Genomic DNA, 15,965 nt, shown 5'->3' with positions numbered 1-15,965 from the left:
ACTAATAGACTAGAAAGTACCTGTAAACTTAAACCTCCCCCAAAATTTAGAGTGAAAGAATTAGCAGCAATACTTAATGTACATAGCAATAACTCTGTGAAAAAATATGTTCTATGGCAAATAACCAGATGACACTATGGCAACTTAGATTTACAACTGCCTTAGTATTATAAATGTGCTAAGCCCTGTATATTTTCTTTATTTACTTTTAAGAAAAAAAGTATTGTGAATAATCAACAGTAAAAAGTCACCATTCATCCCTGTCTGCATCACAGTTGCAGTAGTGCTGGGAATCAATGCAGCTTCCCTCCAGTCCACAAGCACATTTTTGTACAGCAGGCAAGGAACCTCCCCAGTAAGTATGAGTTTCATTGGTTCTTCCAATCCACCAACTCAGTGGCATCCCATCTAAAAAGCAGGTTAGAGAAAATCAGTGGCCAGTCTTGTCTCCTGCTTCTCTCAGGTTTCCCATCCAAATAATTTTCCAAAAGGTTAAGAAGACAAAAATCCCTGCTCAAATCTAAAATCTTTAAATGACCAGGAAAAAATAAATTTCCACCTTTACTTTAAGTAATTATTCATTTTAATACTTCATTATCATGTATTAAGCGACTGTCACAGATTTTTGCTTGCATTAGTGGAAAAGGGAATTCACAGTACCTAGTTCAGCCAGCCATGATATTAGAATAATTTATCTTAAGCAGTCCATTTATATAAGTCATTTTAAAATGGTTCATGAAAGAGGAGATATAATCATCCTAAAAATCAGGGTAGTTTATATTCCCAAGCAAAAATCAATTTCATATGTTGGAACTACCAGAAACAGAATGAGGAAAGTCACAGAAATGGCCTCATCCCACTACCAAGAGTACTACAGCCTACGACTACCCACATCGGTGATGAACGTCAAGCAGCTGAATAGTGATGTTAATCAGAAATGCCCAAAGACAGTTGTTAGGTCACGGACAGCAGATTCAGAATTTATATACTCAGAGACAACAGAAATCATGTTAACGGTGTTCTCATAAGCAAGTTGATTTATCTGGTGAGCAGAAGTGAGGTTCTCCAGGACTATTGCATCTCTCTGGTGCATCAAGTCAGCATTGTTCATAGCAAAATGATAAAACTGTATGTTTCCTTAATGTTACAGTACTGCAGAATAAGCTTAAAGATATTGCCAAGCAAGCATAGGAACAGAAGAAATATCTGCAGAACACATAACGGTTAAATGATATGAAGCATAAAGATAAACCATCTCAAATGAGATGGAAGAAGGATGATGGATGCATGAAAGTCAAGGCGTGAGAAGAAATCAAGTACTGTTAAATTACAGAGTTTCTTACAGATGCATTTCTTTTTGCTTCTGCTAGAGGTCCATTCTCAGCACCCAGCCCCAAGAAAAAGCCAGAATATATTCTACTCTCAACTTTACTTACAACTGCTACTGCTTATTAAACCTCACTGTTAGATAAGACCTCTGTTACACTGACAATCTTTCAGATCGCAAACATATTGACTGCATTCATTACCACACAACTGTCAGCCCAGCAGGCCGAAAAACAGTGTGAGCAGTTTTTCGAAAAGTCAAGCTTGCATAATGGCATCAATGTCCAATATCAGTGTTTGTGTTTGCAAACCATCACAGGAGGAAGAAAACCCAGAGACTGTGTATAAATAATTTATCAGGTGACACTTTAAAAAGGTTCTAACAACTAAGACTGTAAAAAGCAGAATATTTCTGCTGCTTTAACAGCATGCCTTAGGTTTATATTGTAGTCATGAATTAGCATTCCCAGTGTTTCACTAGGGACATCGGGGTATGCTTAAAAGCTGATCTCAGTTATTTGTTCATACAGCAGGGTGAGGAGAGAGTATTTACTGAAATGCTGCAAGTTCATACTGATTAGCCTGGATTTTTTTCCCCCGCCTTGGCAGAAAGTACTGCCTAGGCAAAATAAAGCCATTAATTAAAATGGTTAGAGATTTCTTCATAATGATCACATAAATGTATTAACCGATCACTTCTTTAATGAGATCATTTGCAAATGCTATCCAGACTGATTGAATATAATGCATTTCTAAAATACAGTCAGTTAAGAATACTAGGCGGACTGTTTGTTCCAAAAAAAATATTTTATATAACCGTAATCAAATTTTCTATTTCTCAGGCATAGCTAGTGAAGAATATAACAGAAGAAATGAGAGTGATTAAACTGTGTTTTAAAAAAAGAATGATTTTAGAAAATTTGTAGAAGTCTCATATAGCTATTACATGTCTATTAATTCTTAGCATTCAAAACTAAATTTTAGATGACTTGCCACAAGTGACTGGTTGCACACTTCTAAAACATTTATTTTAGTACATTTATGTGCATATTATAAAGATGCACCTATATGTAATGTAAACAGTATAACAATATAGATAGTGAATTATTTTAGCACATTTACATGAAATCTCCTCAGATTAATAAAAAAATAGTCTTCAAACTTTCTGCTTGAGGCAAACCAGACTTTTGAACAGCTAAACATAGCTTTAATTTGGAGCCCAGAGTAAAAGGAAGGTTCATTGGGACATCTTAAGCAGCAGGTTCCCTTTTTTTGCTGTGGAAGTGCTTTCAAACAGATATTCTTCCAAGAGCAAACACCAGCCTAAGAAGCCCAGAGATGTCCATGCCATAATTAGGGAGAAAGAATGTTTAAGGAAAGAGCTTAGACATAGAACTAGAGAGGGCTTCACGCAGAGGCATTCTCTGTTTAGTAGGACAGAATGCCAATGAATCAATTTTTAGCACCTTAAGAGTTTCTGGTGAACACGTAAAAAAATTTCACTTAGAATTAAAATTTAAATAGACTACATCACTTTTCTTTATGTAGATCAGACCTCCTTATTACTTAAAGCAATTATAATTTCGTCAATAATCCACATTTTAACTACTGAGCTTTTTAAGAATGTTTATATTGGACAGTGGAAATTCAATGATATTGATGTGTTCTGTCAAGTACTCACAATATGCACTTAAGTCCACACGTTAACTTCTGCTGGTATCTATGCACTAATTTCTTTTAAAAAGATATTTCTTCAGTAATAATTTAATTCCTTCTTTAAAAAAAAAAATCTTGGAAGACCAAAGAGGGGTTCTGCTAATAACCATCTCCGTTAATTTAAAAGTCTTATGAGAAAAATTGAGAAACTTGAGAATTTAATTCTCTGAAAGAAAATCATTATAAATCGACATTTGTATTTTCAAATATCTCTAGCGTACAGAAACCTGAAAACTCAGTATTTGAAGCAGTTTAAACTTCATAGCAGCAAAATGCCATAGCCTTGATATAAATAAATAACTCTAGGAGCCATTAAAATAAAAGGCACAATGCAATATGATAAAGTTTGCTTTACTTACCTGACTTATCTAAAAGCCTTGACTTTTTGCAGTAGTAAGCAAGCTCCTGTTCACAGTGATCTGCAAGGTTTATTGTAGCCTGAAGCTGGTCAAGGCTGGCAGAATACTTGAAAAACACAGTGTGTGGGTTCTCTCGGTTAGCACTTTTAACTCTGGTTAGGTTGGTGCTATTATGCTGTATAATTGTCCACGTTGCATCTTTCAAAACACATGTGAAAAGTAGTAAAGAATGAGAGAGTTGCATAAGTTAGTTATGGAAAGAGTATTTATGATTAAAGCAGCCAAACTTCAACTTCTTTGATGATAGAAAGTCCTTTGGGGCCCATGAAACAGACATAAATAATTGAGCAAAAATTAAAACAATTATTCATTGTTTCTATTCATAGATAGATCATTGTACAATGACTATAACAGGTATTCAACTAGTTAAGATTATTGAATAGGGAAAGAATATGTGATGACATCCAAACATTTGTATCAGAAATAAAATATTGTTTACTTGGTAAATTTCAATGAGACATTAGGAGGAAAAAAACCACTTACTATTGTTACTTTCCCCAGGCTTAAATAACGTATAAAAAAACAGTAATTCTCTCATAGAATCTACCTACATTACATACATCCTTATATCTTGAATTAATTTATTCTGTATGAGAAAATGGCCTACAGGCCCTTTCTATTATACAAAGAAGCAGAAGTATCTTGAGTATACTGTGTTTAGTATGCTTCATATATAAGACTACATGAAGGTGAATTATTACTGCCACCTAAAATTAAATAGTAGTCATGGTGAAGGCTCATACAATTCTTCTGTTTCGTATTTTTGCCAAACCTGTGAATAGGAAAAAAATGATCTTATTCTGCTTCAATGACCACTTTCAAAACCTGTGAGTCTCACTCTCCTGACCAAAACTCCTTTCAAGGTAGGGGTCAGAAGGCTTCCAGTTAAAGCCCATCTGGGACAGTCAAGTCAAGTTTGCATTAATGGTCACTGTATTCTTTAATCTTCATGGCCAGTGTAATTTGAAAAAAACATGAGAAATATTATTTTTTTCTGAATTTTAGTATTGATATAATATTTCAGACATTCTAATAGCAGTTTTCTAACTAGATCTGTATTTTATTTCACCAGCTGCCTATGGGTCAAGCATGGCAGGTATTACAAAATATCCATAAATAGGAAAGAATTATGGTGTAGTGGTTTTGGTTTGCTAATTTGAGATTTTTTGGCTAATGTACATAATGCATATGTACAGTTAATGTACTTTTATGTGGTGAGTCTAGCTTTGACTAAATGCTAATGCACTCATTAGAATTATTTATTTATTTATTCATTTATGGTTGTGAGATAGGACTAGGAAGAAGGCAAAGTAGGCTTAAACTTCAAAAATTTATTAATAGGACTAAAAGAATAATAAGAATCAGAAAACTTTTAGAACACTCCTCCCCCCTACATTTTATTTTCTTTCACAAAGATAATGTAAAGGAACAAATTAATCAGTTTGCCATCTCTAGACTAGTCTTTCTTCAGTTAACTTAGGGAGAGGAGTCTCTCTTGTCACGCTATGGAGACTTCTCCACAAAAAAACAATTGTCACAGTGAATCAGCTGCCCGGGAGAATGGAAATCTGATCACTGTGTAAAAGTCTCTCCCCACGACTTACAGTTTCCCCACAACTGTTTTTGAGGGCTCAATCTTTGGCTAAGGGGGTACACTTTTAAGGATGAGCTGTTCAGAAAAAAAAGGTTCTCTTCATCTATCTCTGAGATCATCTTCATCTCTAGGAAAAGAGATATCCTTCTTCTTCCCTGGGGCAAAAAGTCTTCATCACTCTCTCTCTGTTCAAATTTCTCATGGGATCACAGCCACTTCAACATCGGCTTGTGTAGCGTGAATGCCTTTGCTCACACCTACAATTTGAATGCCTCATCCCCTCCATGCTTTTCAACGAGTTACAGGGAAAAAGAGTCTGATGTATCAATTGTATCTTCTCCATAGCCTTACAAGAGGATTTCAGCCCAAGAGTGAGGCATCTCTATCAATCCTTTCCATCTGGGACCTTCTACTGCACTGACCTTGGTGTCCTCATGTTGTTTCTCTACGTGTCTTCATTCTGCCCTTTTCTCTCACTCGAAAGAGGGTGGAAGGTGTGCAAGTCTCATCTGTGCAATGCAAGAGTTCATATCTGGCCCGAGGCCTGCAGAGGGTTGTGTTATCCCTGCCAGGTGCCAGTCAGAGCTGTTTAAGGTGGCGAGTTTTCCGGCAGCGGCGCCGGGGGTAAGCCAGGATCTCAGCAGCCAGGCCAGAGCACAGGGCAGCACCCGTGGGTCGATGGCTCCCCATCCTCCTGCTCGGTGCTTTTTGCTGAGACTCAGCAGCAGCATTCCAAGGGAGCCACGGGCCGGCGTGGCCGTGCTGGGGAGAGGGGAGCAGCCAGGATCTCAGGGCCACGGCCTCCCCTGCCCTGCCTAGCAATGGCTGGGGCCTGGCTGCCTGAGGGACTGGGCTGGCCTGTAACTTACTCCCAGGCCAGAAGGAAAAGAGGGTATATTGGGGTTTGTTAGTTTTAAAATGTGTGTTCACAGAGGTGTGTTCAGCTTTCTCAGTGGTTTAAGAGGTTGTCAATTCTCAAAACTAATCACTGATTATTTTTTGTTACACATACAGGATCTCAACATCTCCGGATCTCCTCTCAGAAAAAATTATTTCTGTGGGTGACTTCTTCTCTCATCACCAAATGTCAAATGTGCAAAACCAGCACATATGGTCACTTAGAGATAAGTATTAGTCAGAAAAATTAAATTAAATATTTTTTATCTAATTATAATTTTTTAAGGATAAAATTAGACTATCAAAACTAGCTAGAAATACAAATTTAAATTTTGGTTCCTTTGTTTGTTTTGGGTGCTGTTTTCTACAGTTGTGGGGTTTTTTTGGTCAATGGACATACATACAAACACAAATACATCTAAACATTACACTGAACATAAAAATGAAGACAAGCAGCTTGGATATTCAACTCATTGTCACACTCCCAAAATAGCAAAAAAAAAAAAAAAAAAAAAAAAGAAAAACAGGTAACTACAAAGTTTGTAGTATTTTAGTTATTTTAATTGACAGTGTGGACTGTAGGCTTTTGATTCTGAAACTGACCTCCAAGAATAAAATCAGGGAATGACACCTCCTTCCCAGCTGCCTGAAAATAGATCCCCATGAATGTCAAAGACAAGGCAGTGCAGTAAGAAATGTGGGCATCTGCCTTCCCTGCCTCTGTTGGGAAAAGGGAATACCAGTCATGAGGAAACTGGGAGCAAAACAAATATAGAGGATTCATCCTGTCAGAATGCATCTTGATATGAAGAACTGATCAATGATGTTTGCTTAATGTGGTGAATAAGGAGTGACTGAGGAAAACAGGAACAGCTGTTCATGGACACACAAGGATAAATCAGACACTACACTGTACCTTAGAGAGTTATACACACTTAGAAAAATTGTCATCTTTCTGCCATGATTCTTTGGTCTCTTTCAGTCTCACAGGACACTAGAATACTTCTTTTTAAGAGCCTGTGCCAATCTGAAGTGTGCTTATTGTAAAAAAGCACAGTTTGCTGTAAAGTCAGTCAGAAGCTAACATGGTGAGACTAGGTAAGTTGCTCAGGTCAGCATCAAAATCTTACCATAAAATTTCTAAGCCAAGTTCTCAACACTTAGGGCGTATCTAGCCCTACCTAGTTAAAATCTAGCTTATTCATGTATTCTTTTAAACAGTTATAATTGTGTAAAAATAATTTTATGTTAAACAAAACAATAAAATGTTCCCAACATTTTGGCTGGAAAGCAATTCAAATAAAAGGGGCTAGGTAAACAGAAAAGGAGACAGCCACAAATCCAGCAGTAATAAATTCCATAAAGCCATTTAAATTTAAGCTTAGTTGAAAGTACATATATCAATACACCATATACCACATAGAAATAACATCAGCTGCTTCGATAAAAAGCAGATCAAAAACAAACCCTGACAGCTAAAACTTCTAGTTATGTATATGATCAAAGAACTGGTTGCAGGAGGGGAACAGTGTCCAAATGTGAGGCTGCAAGGGTCCCACTGCTTGCATTTGTATTCTCTAAAAGATCACCTTGCAGTTTGAAAGATGAAGTTTAATATCTATATTCCTCCCAACAAAGGCCAGATCTAAATTAAATTTTTTCAGAAGGCTGTCAGGGAAAGTCAGCAAATTTCTCATAGACATAACTTATTTCTCATTTTCTTAAGTATCCTTGAGAGGCTGCAACTTCAGTGAAAACAAAGCTGCTCACCAAAAATGAACTAGTGTGACATTGTATCCATATGGAACACATGCACCATTTATGCAAAGCATAACAGGAATGCTGTGTTAGCTTCACAGCCTGAATCCTGTTATAACTCTAATTTTTATGCCTAATTATTTACCCAATATCCTGAGTTAAGGAGTCACCTTCATTTTGTTGTGCATGTTTACATTAAATTCATGAACTGCAGAGACTTTTCACTTGATAAGTCATGTTTCAATATAATGAGCATGCATACAGTCACAGCTGTAAGTTAAGGAAGTTTATCACCTCACCTGTCATATTGCAGTATACGAGAAATGGTCCCAATGGGCCACTTCCATCTGAATCAATATTGTAAAACCCTGAAGTGTTCCCTCTGTGCTTATAGGCTTCACATGATTGCTCATAGATGGCTGTAAAAGAACACATTCCATCACAAATTCAACGGCATGATTTTACATTTCATTCAGGGAATTTAAATAAAAGTGCATGACCTTTGACATTGGGAAAAGAAAGTGGGTGTGTACTATCTCTGCTAAAGAATGAAGAAAATTCATGCAATCAAAACTATGCCTTTATTAGAAATTGTCAAGCATATTTGGTTTTACTTATGGAGAACACAAGGTGCATTTTTAAGCATTTTATTCTGTATTTCCAGTTCAAAACTTCTGGAAGAAAACCATGAAATATGAGTGTGTAAATGGTTTCAAAATTGCTGAGTAATACTAGAATGCCAAGGGTACTAACACCCTGGTTATCAGATTTTGAAGAAACCCTCACTAACTACCTCAACCAACTCAGGTTTTTGTTACTGCTGTTGTAATGAAAAGCAGACGGTAAGCATTTTTTGGCTTTCACATGTCTTATTTTCTTCCCATTTTAAACAGAAAAGCAAGTGACTTGTCAGAGATTTCAGTAAAAGAACTAAATGAGCAAAGACAAAATGACAGCTCCTTGGTTCCTTGTCATCTATACTTTATATCAGTCCAGGTCTAAAAAAAAAATCTGTGATACCTCGTATATATCAAATATCTGAGGAAAAAAAGATGTATGAATCCACCTCTAACTGTAGCTCAGGAAACATGATGATAATGTCACATCTGGACACATTAAATTCTTCTTTAACCATTATATTTCTTTTGAGCAGTATTAATGTTTTAATCTTTCATTTCAAAATTAAACTGCGCTCCATCAGTCAGCAAAACTTTAAAAAATTCTGCCAAAAAGAGGGTTATCTTTCTATTTTTTTTGCCTGATGGTTACTGATGTTATATGGCAACAACTAAAAAAAAGGACAAACCATTCCTTTTACTTATTCTATGAAATATCCATAATAATTTATGCCATTTTCAAATGTAATTTTGTGGTTCATTACAGTAAATACTTTCAGCTAAATTTAGAAATTACAAAATTTCATTATTATTTTTGACAATAAAAAAATCAGTAACACATATCATTGCATTTCTCATTGAGTCTTAATCGTCAGGAAACCCTAGCCTCCCTCTGTCTTCATAGACATCACCAGTTGATTCAATTTGTGACTTTTCAAATTGCAATGAATCATATCACCCTCATCTTTGCTCTAGGCTCATCAGAGTTTAACGGGCTAGACCAAGGTATTCAAAAGCATCTCTACTATTGGTATATTTATGTTACACAGTTTTTCTTAATACTGTTACTTATGACTGTTGATGACTTTGAACAAGCAAGATTTAAATAGTCAGTCTTATAAAATCAGTGATTTCTCAAAAAATCCCATTTGAGTAGACGTACATTCTTTGTGTAAAAGCTGCCAAAAATGATTGCACAGATTTTATATAGATAATATATAAGTATAGAATTATTTATCTGTTGATTAGGGCAATCTTTGTATCTAAAAAACCCACAAAACCGTAAATTTTTATGGATTTTTACTTATTAGAGACATGCAATGAAAGCCAGAGTACATATTTTATCTTCTTCACAGAACATGCTGAAAGCAGTACCAAAATAAAGCATCTCCTGTGAAATTACCTAAGTTACATTCAATTAGGTTTTAAAAATGTGTTTATTTTATTTTCTCCTAATCTACCTCCTGATCCAGCAAACTACATAAACATGTGTTTGAGGTTTAGCATGGGATTACCCTTGGACCTACATGTTGTCCCACTGGCTCAGAAATAATAAATATTAGTTGTTATGATGAATTCAGATGGATTTATCATATTTCTAAATGATACATTGATTCAGAAAGCAGAATTATATGGATGAGAGGTGATATTACTATCTCATATAAAATACAAAAAATGTGAAAGAAAAACACTTAAACTTTCAATCCATTTTTTGTTACATATTTTGAGTTCCCAAGGCCTTTCCTCAAACCAAATTATGAATATTTTTATGACAGAACATATTTTATGAATGATAGATTCAAATGTTTTTTGGTTTGGTTTGTCTTTTTTGATTTTTTGTTTTGTTTTATTTTGCTTTGTTTTGCTTTGTTTTGTTTTGTGGTGAAGAAATTTAATCAGAAATAAAAGCATAATCAGAAATCAGAAAACATCTTAGACTTACGATAGTGACAAGTAGGTCCCTTGTAACCAGTATTGGCACAGTTACAATGAAAACTGTTCCAGGACTGTGAGCACTCACCACCATGTTCACAGTAATTAGGCAAACATCTAAAACAAAAAAAAAAAAAGCTTTTTCACTCTTTTGTCTCGTCACTTAAATGCCACTTGTACTTAGCAAGAAAAGCAAAATCCTGTAAAAGAAGTATAATGTGAAGGAAGTTATCCTGGTCATTGGTAAAGATGTCAATGTAAGTAAAAGAAAATTAAGATAATTTCTTCCTTGGTATTTCTTTTGCATATCTTAATTATGTAATAAGTTTGTGAGCAGAAATAAAGTGCAAGATTAAAGCAACATTACAGCAGGCTTCTTTCTGCTCTTGTAAAAAAAAAAAAAATCACCTAACAAATAAATCTGACCTTGGCACCTGACATCTATTTCTTATTCCAAAATCTTGTTTACTTTCTATCCTAGAAAGAATTCAGTATGTCAGCTCTAACAGACCTAACTACTTGTAAAGCCAGTTTCCATTCTGTTAATACGATAAGATCCTGAAGAGTTTTGATTTTTGAGTTTCTTCTAGGTATACAATGGTTGACTGACTGAAAAAATACCTGCAACTTCTTAGTGTTTAAGACTGCAGCACCATATCGAAGTATAAAAATTGTGACATGAAAAAAAAGAAATTCTCTTCTTTTTATAAATGCAGCTGAAAATATATTGAAATAGATTGGCACACTTCAACCAATTATTAACTAGCTTTTCGCAGTAGAAACTAGTTGACATTCTAACTGCACTGAGTGTATGTGTCTAATAAAGCTCAGAAAGTGTAAAATTATTTTACCGTTGACATTAGCCACAGGAAAAAAACAAACTAAAACAACATGCCTGCTAACATTCACAGGACCTTAAAGTACCTTTTAATTAATTCAAGAAATGTTAGGATAATATTAAATTAGGACTGCAGAAAGTCCAGCATTTCACACATCTGCCCTATAAATAATTCAGGGTCCTTGCACATTCGTTACTCACGGCTCTCAAAGAATTTTATCTTTCTTTCATGTTTATAAACAAGGACAAGTGGTTTTCACAGAAGAGAATTAAAAAAAGAAGTGGCAGGTGAAGTATAGGTAAAGTAAGTGAAGTGATAGATGTCACCTATTTTCAAGGAAATCTGTGACATTTTTTGGCAGTGAAAGAGCTGACCTTGTATCTATTTTCTCACTCAGAAAATGTATTCCTAAGACTAGTCAGCAGACTACATATGTTTCAATGAATTCTGTTTTAGGACCAAAGATAAAAATTAGGCACTAGAGTTACAATTATTTTGATTTTAAATACTTTGTTTGATAGAAGTACATAAATACGCATACCAATGTTTCTTAGGTAAATGCTCTATTTTTTTGGGGTATAACTAATCATCAGTTATTATAAATACAAATCTCTAGCAAAACTGTCATTCAAGACCTTCAGTGCATTCATTAACAGCTGCTCTGCTTTTATTTCAGTCACATTTTGTGTCTCATGCCTTTTTGATAAAGACATTTTCCAAAAACTGTGTTTTACATGGTCTTTACTTGTATTGACTCCCTGTTCCTACTAACTAATCTTCCTAATATTGTTAACAAAATGAAAAGCTTCAATGAAAGTGATGACACTTGAACCAATCTTAATGAAAGTGAAAACAAGTTAAGAGTATATTTTAAATCTTTTAGCATTAACTTCTTTTCTCTGCTTCTGAATGTATAAGAAAGTAGCCACTAGCTACATCAAAGTAAATGTATAACTATATTATATGCTGTGACCCTACCCCAAAGCAAGAGTTAGAACACAGCTTTCTTTGAACAACCTAATCTTCTAAAAAATACTTCTCATATTTGAAACAGTATTTCTAATATTTCCTCTATAAAAATAATTTTTAGATTCATCACTGTGTTTACTAAAACAAGAAAAGCAACAGCTGATTCAACATTTACCACCTATTTCTTGATAATATGCTTTTAAGTGTATGGCTTCTGAAAATGATATAATATTTTAAACCAAGCCAGCAGCCTATTAATAACTACAAACTGATATTGAGAGCAGAATAGTGATCTGGAATATGAATGAAGCCAGGATAAAGAAGGGGAAAAATAAGAACTTTGTATGAAAATTTTCATCTAGACACTTTTCTTTATATGCTATTTCTTTATCATGGTTCTAAATTATGGCTAAAAGATTCTTTAAAAAAAGCAAATAACTGCTGCATTTTTAACGCTTATTATTTCTTCACCCTTCACTTTATGAAAAAAAAAGAGAAAAAATATTTCAGAACTGTGCAGTGACCATTATTTTTACTTTTGGCTTTTTAATGATATAAACGTATTCAATCATTTTTTTTGTATGCTGCTGCCAAGACAACAAGGCAAGAGTTCCTGGTAGGAGCTCTTTTTCCTGGAAGAAAACTGGATGTTTCTGTGTAGGGCTCAATGTAGGACAGACTCATCTGGTACTCTCTCCTCAGAGACCAAATATGCTAACATTGTAAGATATTTAAATGACACTGTGTCCTTTGAAGTGATTTTGTGAATGGTTTATATCTAATTGGGAGTTATTAAACCAATATATATTGATAAAGGAGCTGAGAGAAAATATATTGAGGAGAAATATATGAAGGGAATTGTTTGCATGCATAAGAGATATATGAGCAATAGAACAATATAAAGATATCATGTAATGAAATGGCTAAATGAAGGATCATGGGAAGACTGATGACTGCAAACAGTCATAGCAATTTAAGACTACAATAAGGAATTAGAAAGTTTATCAAACTGAGAAAATTGAAAATAGGAAAATGGTGTGGCATTTGTTCATATAAAATGAAAAAAAGTTAATAATTTATATTCAGAAAATGAATTATTAACTAACCATCTCTCCATGGAGACTGTAAATCTCATAAAGAACACTCTTCATATGTTAAATGTGCATATATAAGGTAAAGAATGGATTAAATAGAATTGTTTTCAGTTTATTTACTATTGCATATAAATCCAGACTGCTATCAAAGAGTAAATTATGTTTCTTTCTTGCACTTTAAATGTGTAAATCTACTATAAAACTACTATATTTAGGAGTCATATTACAAAAGCCATCAATAACTCCAGAATCTGGGCTGTGCTTCACGATTTAGAACTGGAGATGTAAAGACTTGCATGAAGACTCCAAGACAAGGAATTCGTTTGCATTCACCTATCACTATTACAATAGGAGATAATTACTATCAGAAACACAGTGGCAAAAATGCTCATTAGCTTAGGGCATTCGAAGACAATTATAAATCATAGTAGGAAGAAAGCATTTTTTCTTAAACAATAAGGACAGGATGACACAAGCTACCTATTAAAAATCGTTTAAAACATGTAAGCAGTTTTAATTTTGCCAAATATATGTGCTTTATCACCTGAGATTTATGGTGACATGTAAAATTAGTTTGATAAAGAGAGACATGAAGCTTGTTCCAAACGATAAGCTGCAGATATTGAATTGAGACTGTGTCAGGAAACGAGAAAAAAACAGTTGCAGAAGTAATACAACAAATGACCAGACAGGATTTTTAAAACCAGCCTATTTTTAGCAAAATATCATGAGGGTAAGAATATTTATAAAAATGGGTGGATTAAACTTCTATTTTGATAAATAAGGAAGACATATATATGATAAGCATGCTGGGAATTGAAAACTAAATCAGGCAGAGCCAATGAAAGAAAGGTACAATGGTCAAGATAGAAATAAAGGCATAAATTATCACTAGCAAATATTAGAGAAAACAAATCCAACCAACCATAAATCTTCCATAAATATGCTATTTTCCTTTTGCATCACTGATCTTGAGAAAACACACATAATTTCGATGAAGTATGAAAGTAATATAAGCTCAAGTCAATAAATTGAGAGAAAGTAGTAAGAGTTAAATGTTCTAACACTTGCATGCTCTAAATAATTCCGGATTTCTATATAATGAGATTTACATAGTGAATTAAACATTATTTATTGCTTATTTATACACTTACCATCCTTTTAAAACTTCATGTACAAACTTACATCTTATGGTCATTCAAAACTGAAAATAGCTGGAATCGCTACATTAAAAAGAATGTACCATCTTCCTTTAAAAAATTTGGTAAGATATGTCCATGTTCATGGAAGATGAGATAGCTTCTAAACTGCAACGCTGAGAGGAGCATTTTAGGATGTCCACAGTTACTGTGAACATTGGAAATTCATGGTAAATCAGACAGAAATTGGTATCAACTATATTGTGAGCCAACTGGGTGATATTTTTCACTCATAATCTTACTTAGATATCTTTTAAAGTGTTTGACTAAAGAATATGCAGACTCCCACATTAGATTCTTTTGACCTGATTCTCTTCCTGATTTTGTATTTATATGAGCAAGAAAACAAGCAGTCTAAGAGAAGTAAGTTCTATTCCAGAGTTCAAAAAACAGTAGTGATGCAGTACTTTAGAAGCTGGAAGGAAGTGTCATGAGGTCCATCAAAGAGGAGAGGAAGGAGACAGTTATGACTGAAAAGTAAGAAAGTAAGTCAAAAGCAGTAGTATGAAAGAAAGGCAAAAAGAAGCATCAATGTATGTGGCATCCCAAATATAAGTCCCTAGTAAGCCATACGGTAAAGTTTTGACTGAGGACAAACTGTGTTGTGGCACATTTCTATCACACCTAGTGCCTACTGCAAAGTCAGAAAGTCAGGATTAGCTCAGTAGGAGATAACTTAGCACAAAGTACAATTATATATGAATATATATATATATGAACAACATGTGTTTTTAATGTATGATAGGTGTAGAAATATTAGTGAGAATACACACTACAAACGCAATTGAAAGGCACACATTGTAGGAAGAACTTTTATCCTTATCTTGGACATTTCTCTTCTTAAACTTTTATGAAGAATTAGGTAAATAGCTAGTATTTTTTTTGTTTTTCATCTACAAGGAGTAGTGATTGTTTCCAAAATAAGAACATGGTTAGATGTACACTGTGTTTTCTCTAGGAATGGATAGCAGGTCACAGAAGAAGAGTTGTGTGACTGATTCTGAACCTGGTTATTGTTTTGAAGCAGATCTCTGCCTACAGTGTTTTCCCAAAAAGATGTAATTTTTGAAAAGTTTTATGATTCAAAAGAAAGACTTTTTGAAATCAAATGGCATGTTATGAGGACTAGAAATATAGAAAGGGAGAGACAATAATTCAAAAGCATATTATTCCCTTCAGCCTGCGTTGTCCTTTCAGCACAGCCTTTCACCTGGATCCAAGTAAAACACTTCTGGATTAAAGACAAAATAGCTGTGTGTGACTGCATTCTCTAGAGTCTACAGAAAAAAACTTTTTCCACTGACTGTTTGTGTGTTTACTCCCTCTCTTCTCAGCAGGCTCTGTTGTACTGCAACCCCCTCTGCTTTCACTACACTGAAGTCCAGCAATATCTTTCCAACAAGCACTTCTATTTCTGGGAATGTATACAGTCTTTCTTCTTTGGGGAGGGACTTTCTTTATGGGGAGGAATACTTCAACTAGCCATTCTTTTATAGAGAGATGCTAATCACAAATTATGAGATTAGGTCTGACCATGGTCTAAAAGATGATTGCTCACTCACTGTGATAGATACTATGTATTGTGTTTCTGAATAGGCAGAACAT

General features: G+C 34.4%; 1 protein-coding gene across 2 annotated transcripts in view; it reads right to left on the bottom strand.

The window, feature by feature from the left end:
- Positions 1-15,965, bottom strand: part of CNTNAP4 (contactin associated protein family member 4) — a 193,761-nt gene that overhangs the window by 35,213 nt on the left and 142,583 nt on the right. For both annotated transcript variants that reach the window (XM_014869079.2, XM_088157395.1), the window contains exons 11-14: positions 10,270-10,376; positions 8,010-8,129; positions 3,402-3,599; positions 252-408 (exon numbers count right to left, since the gene is read on the bottom strand). In XM_014869079.2, coding sequence (XP_014724565.2) covers positions 252-408; positions 3,402-3,599; positions 8,010-8,129; positions 10,270-10,376 — 582 coding nt within the window. The remainder of the gene's footprint in view (positions 1-251; positions 409-3,401; positions 3,600-8,009; positions 8,130-10,269; positions 10,377-15,965) is intronic.

Source organism: Sturnus vulgaris, chromosome Z, assembly GCF_052056855.1.
Source record: "Sturnus vulgaris isolate bStuVul1 chromosome Z, bStuVul1.hap1, whole genome shotgun sequence".
Lineage (NCBI taxonomy): Eukaryota > Metazoa > Chordata > Aves > Passeriformes > Sturnidae > Sturnus > Sturnus vulgaris.
The sequence above is the reverse complement of the archived record's forward strand: the minus strand, read 5'-3'. Positions and strand labels throughout refer to the sequence as shown.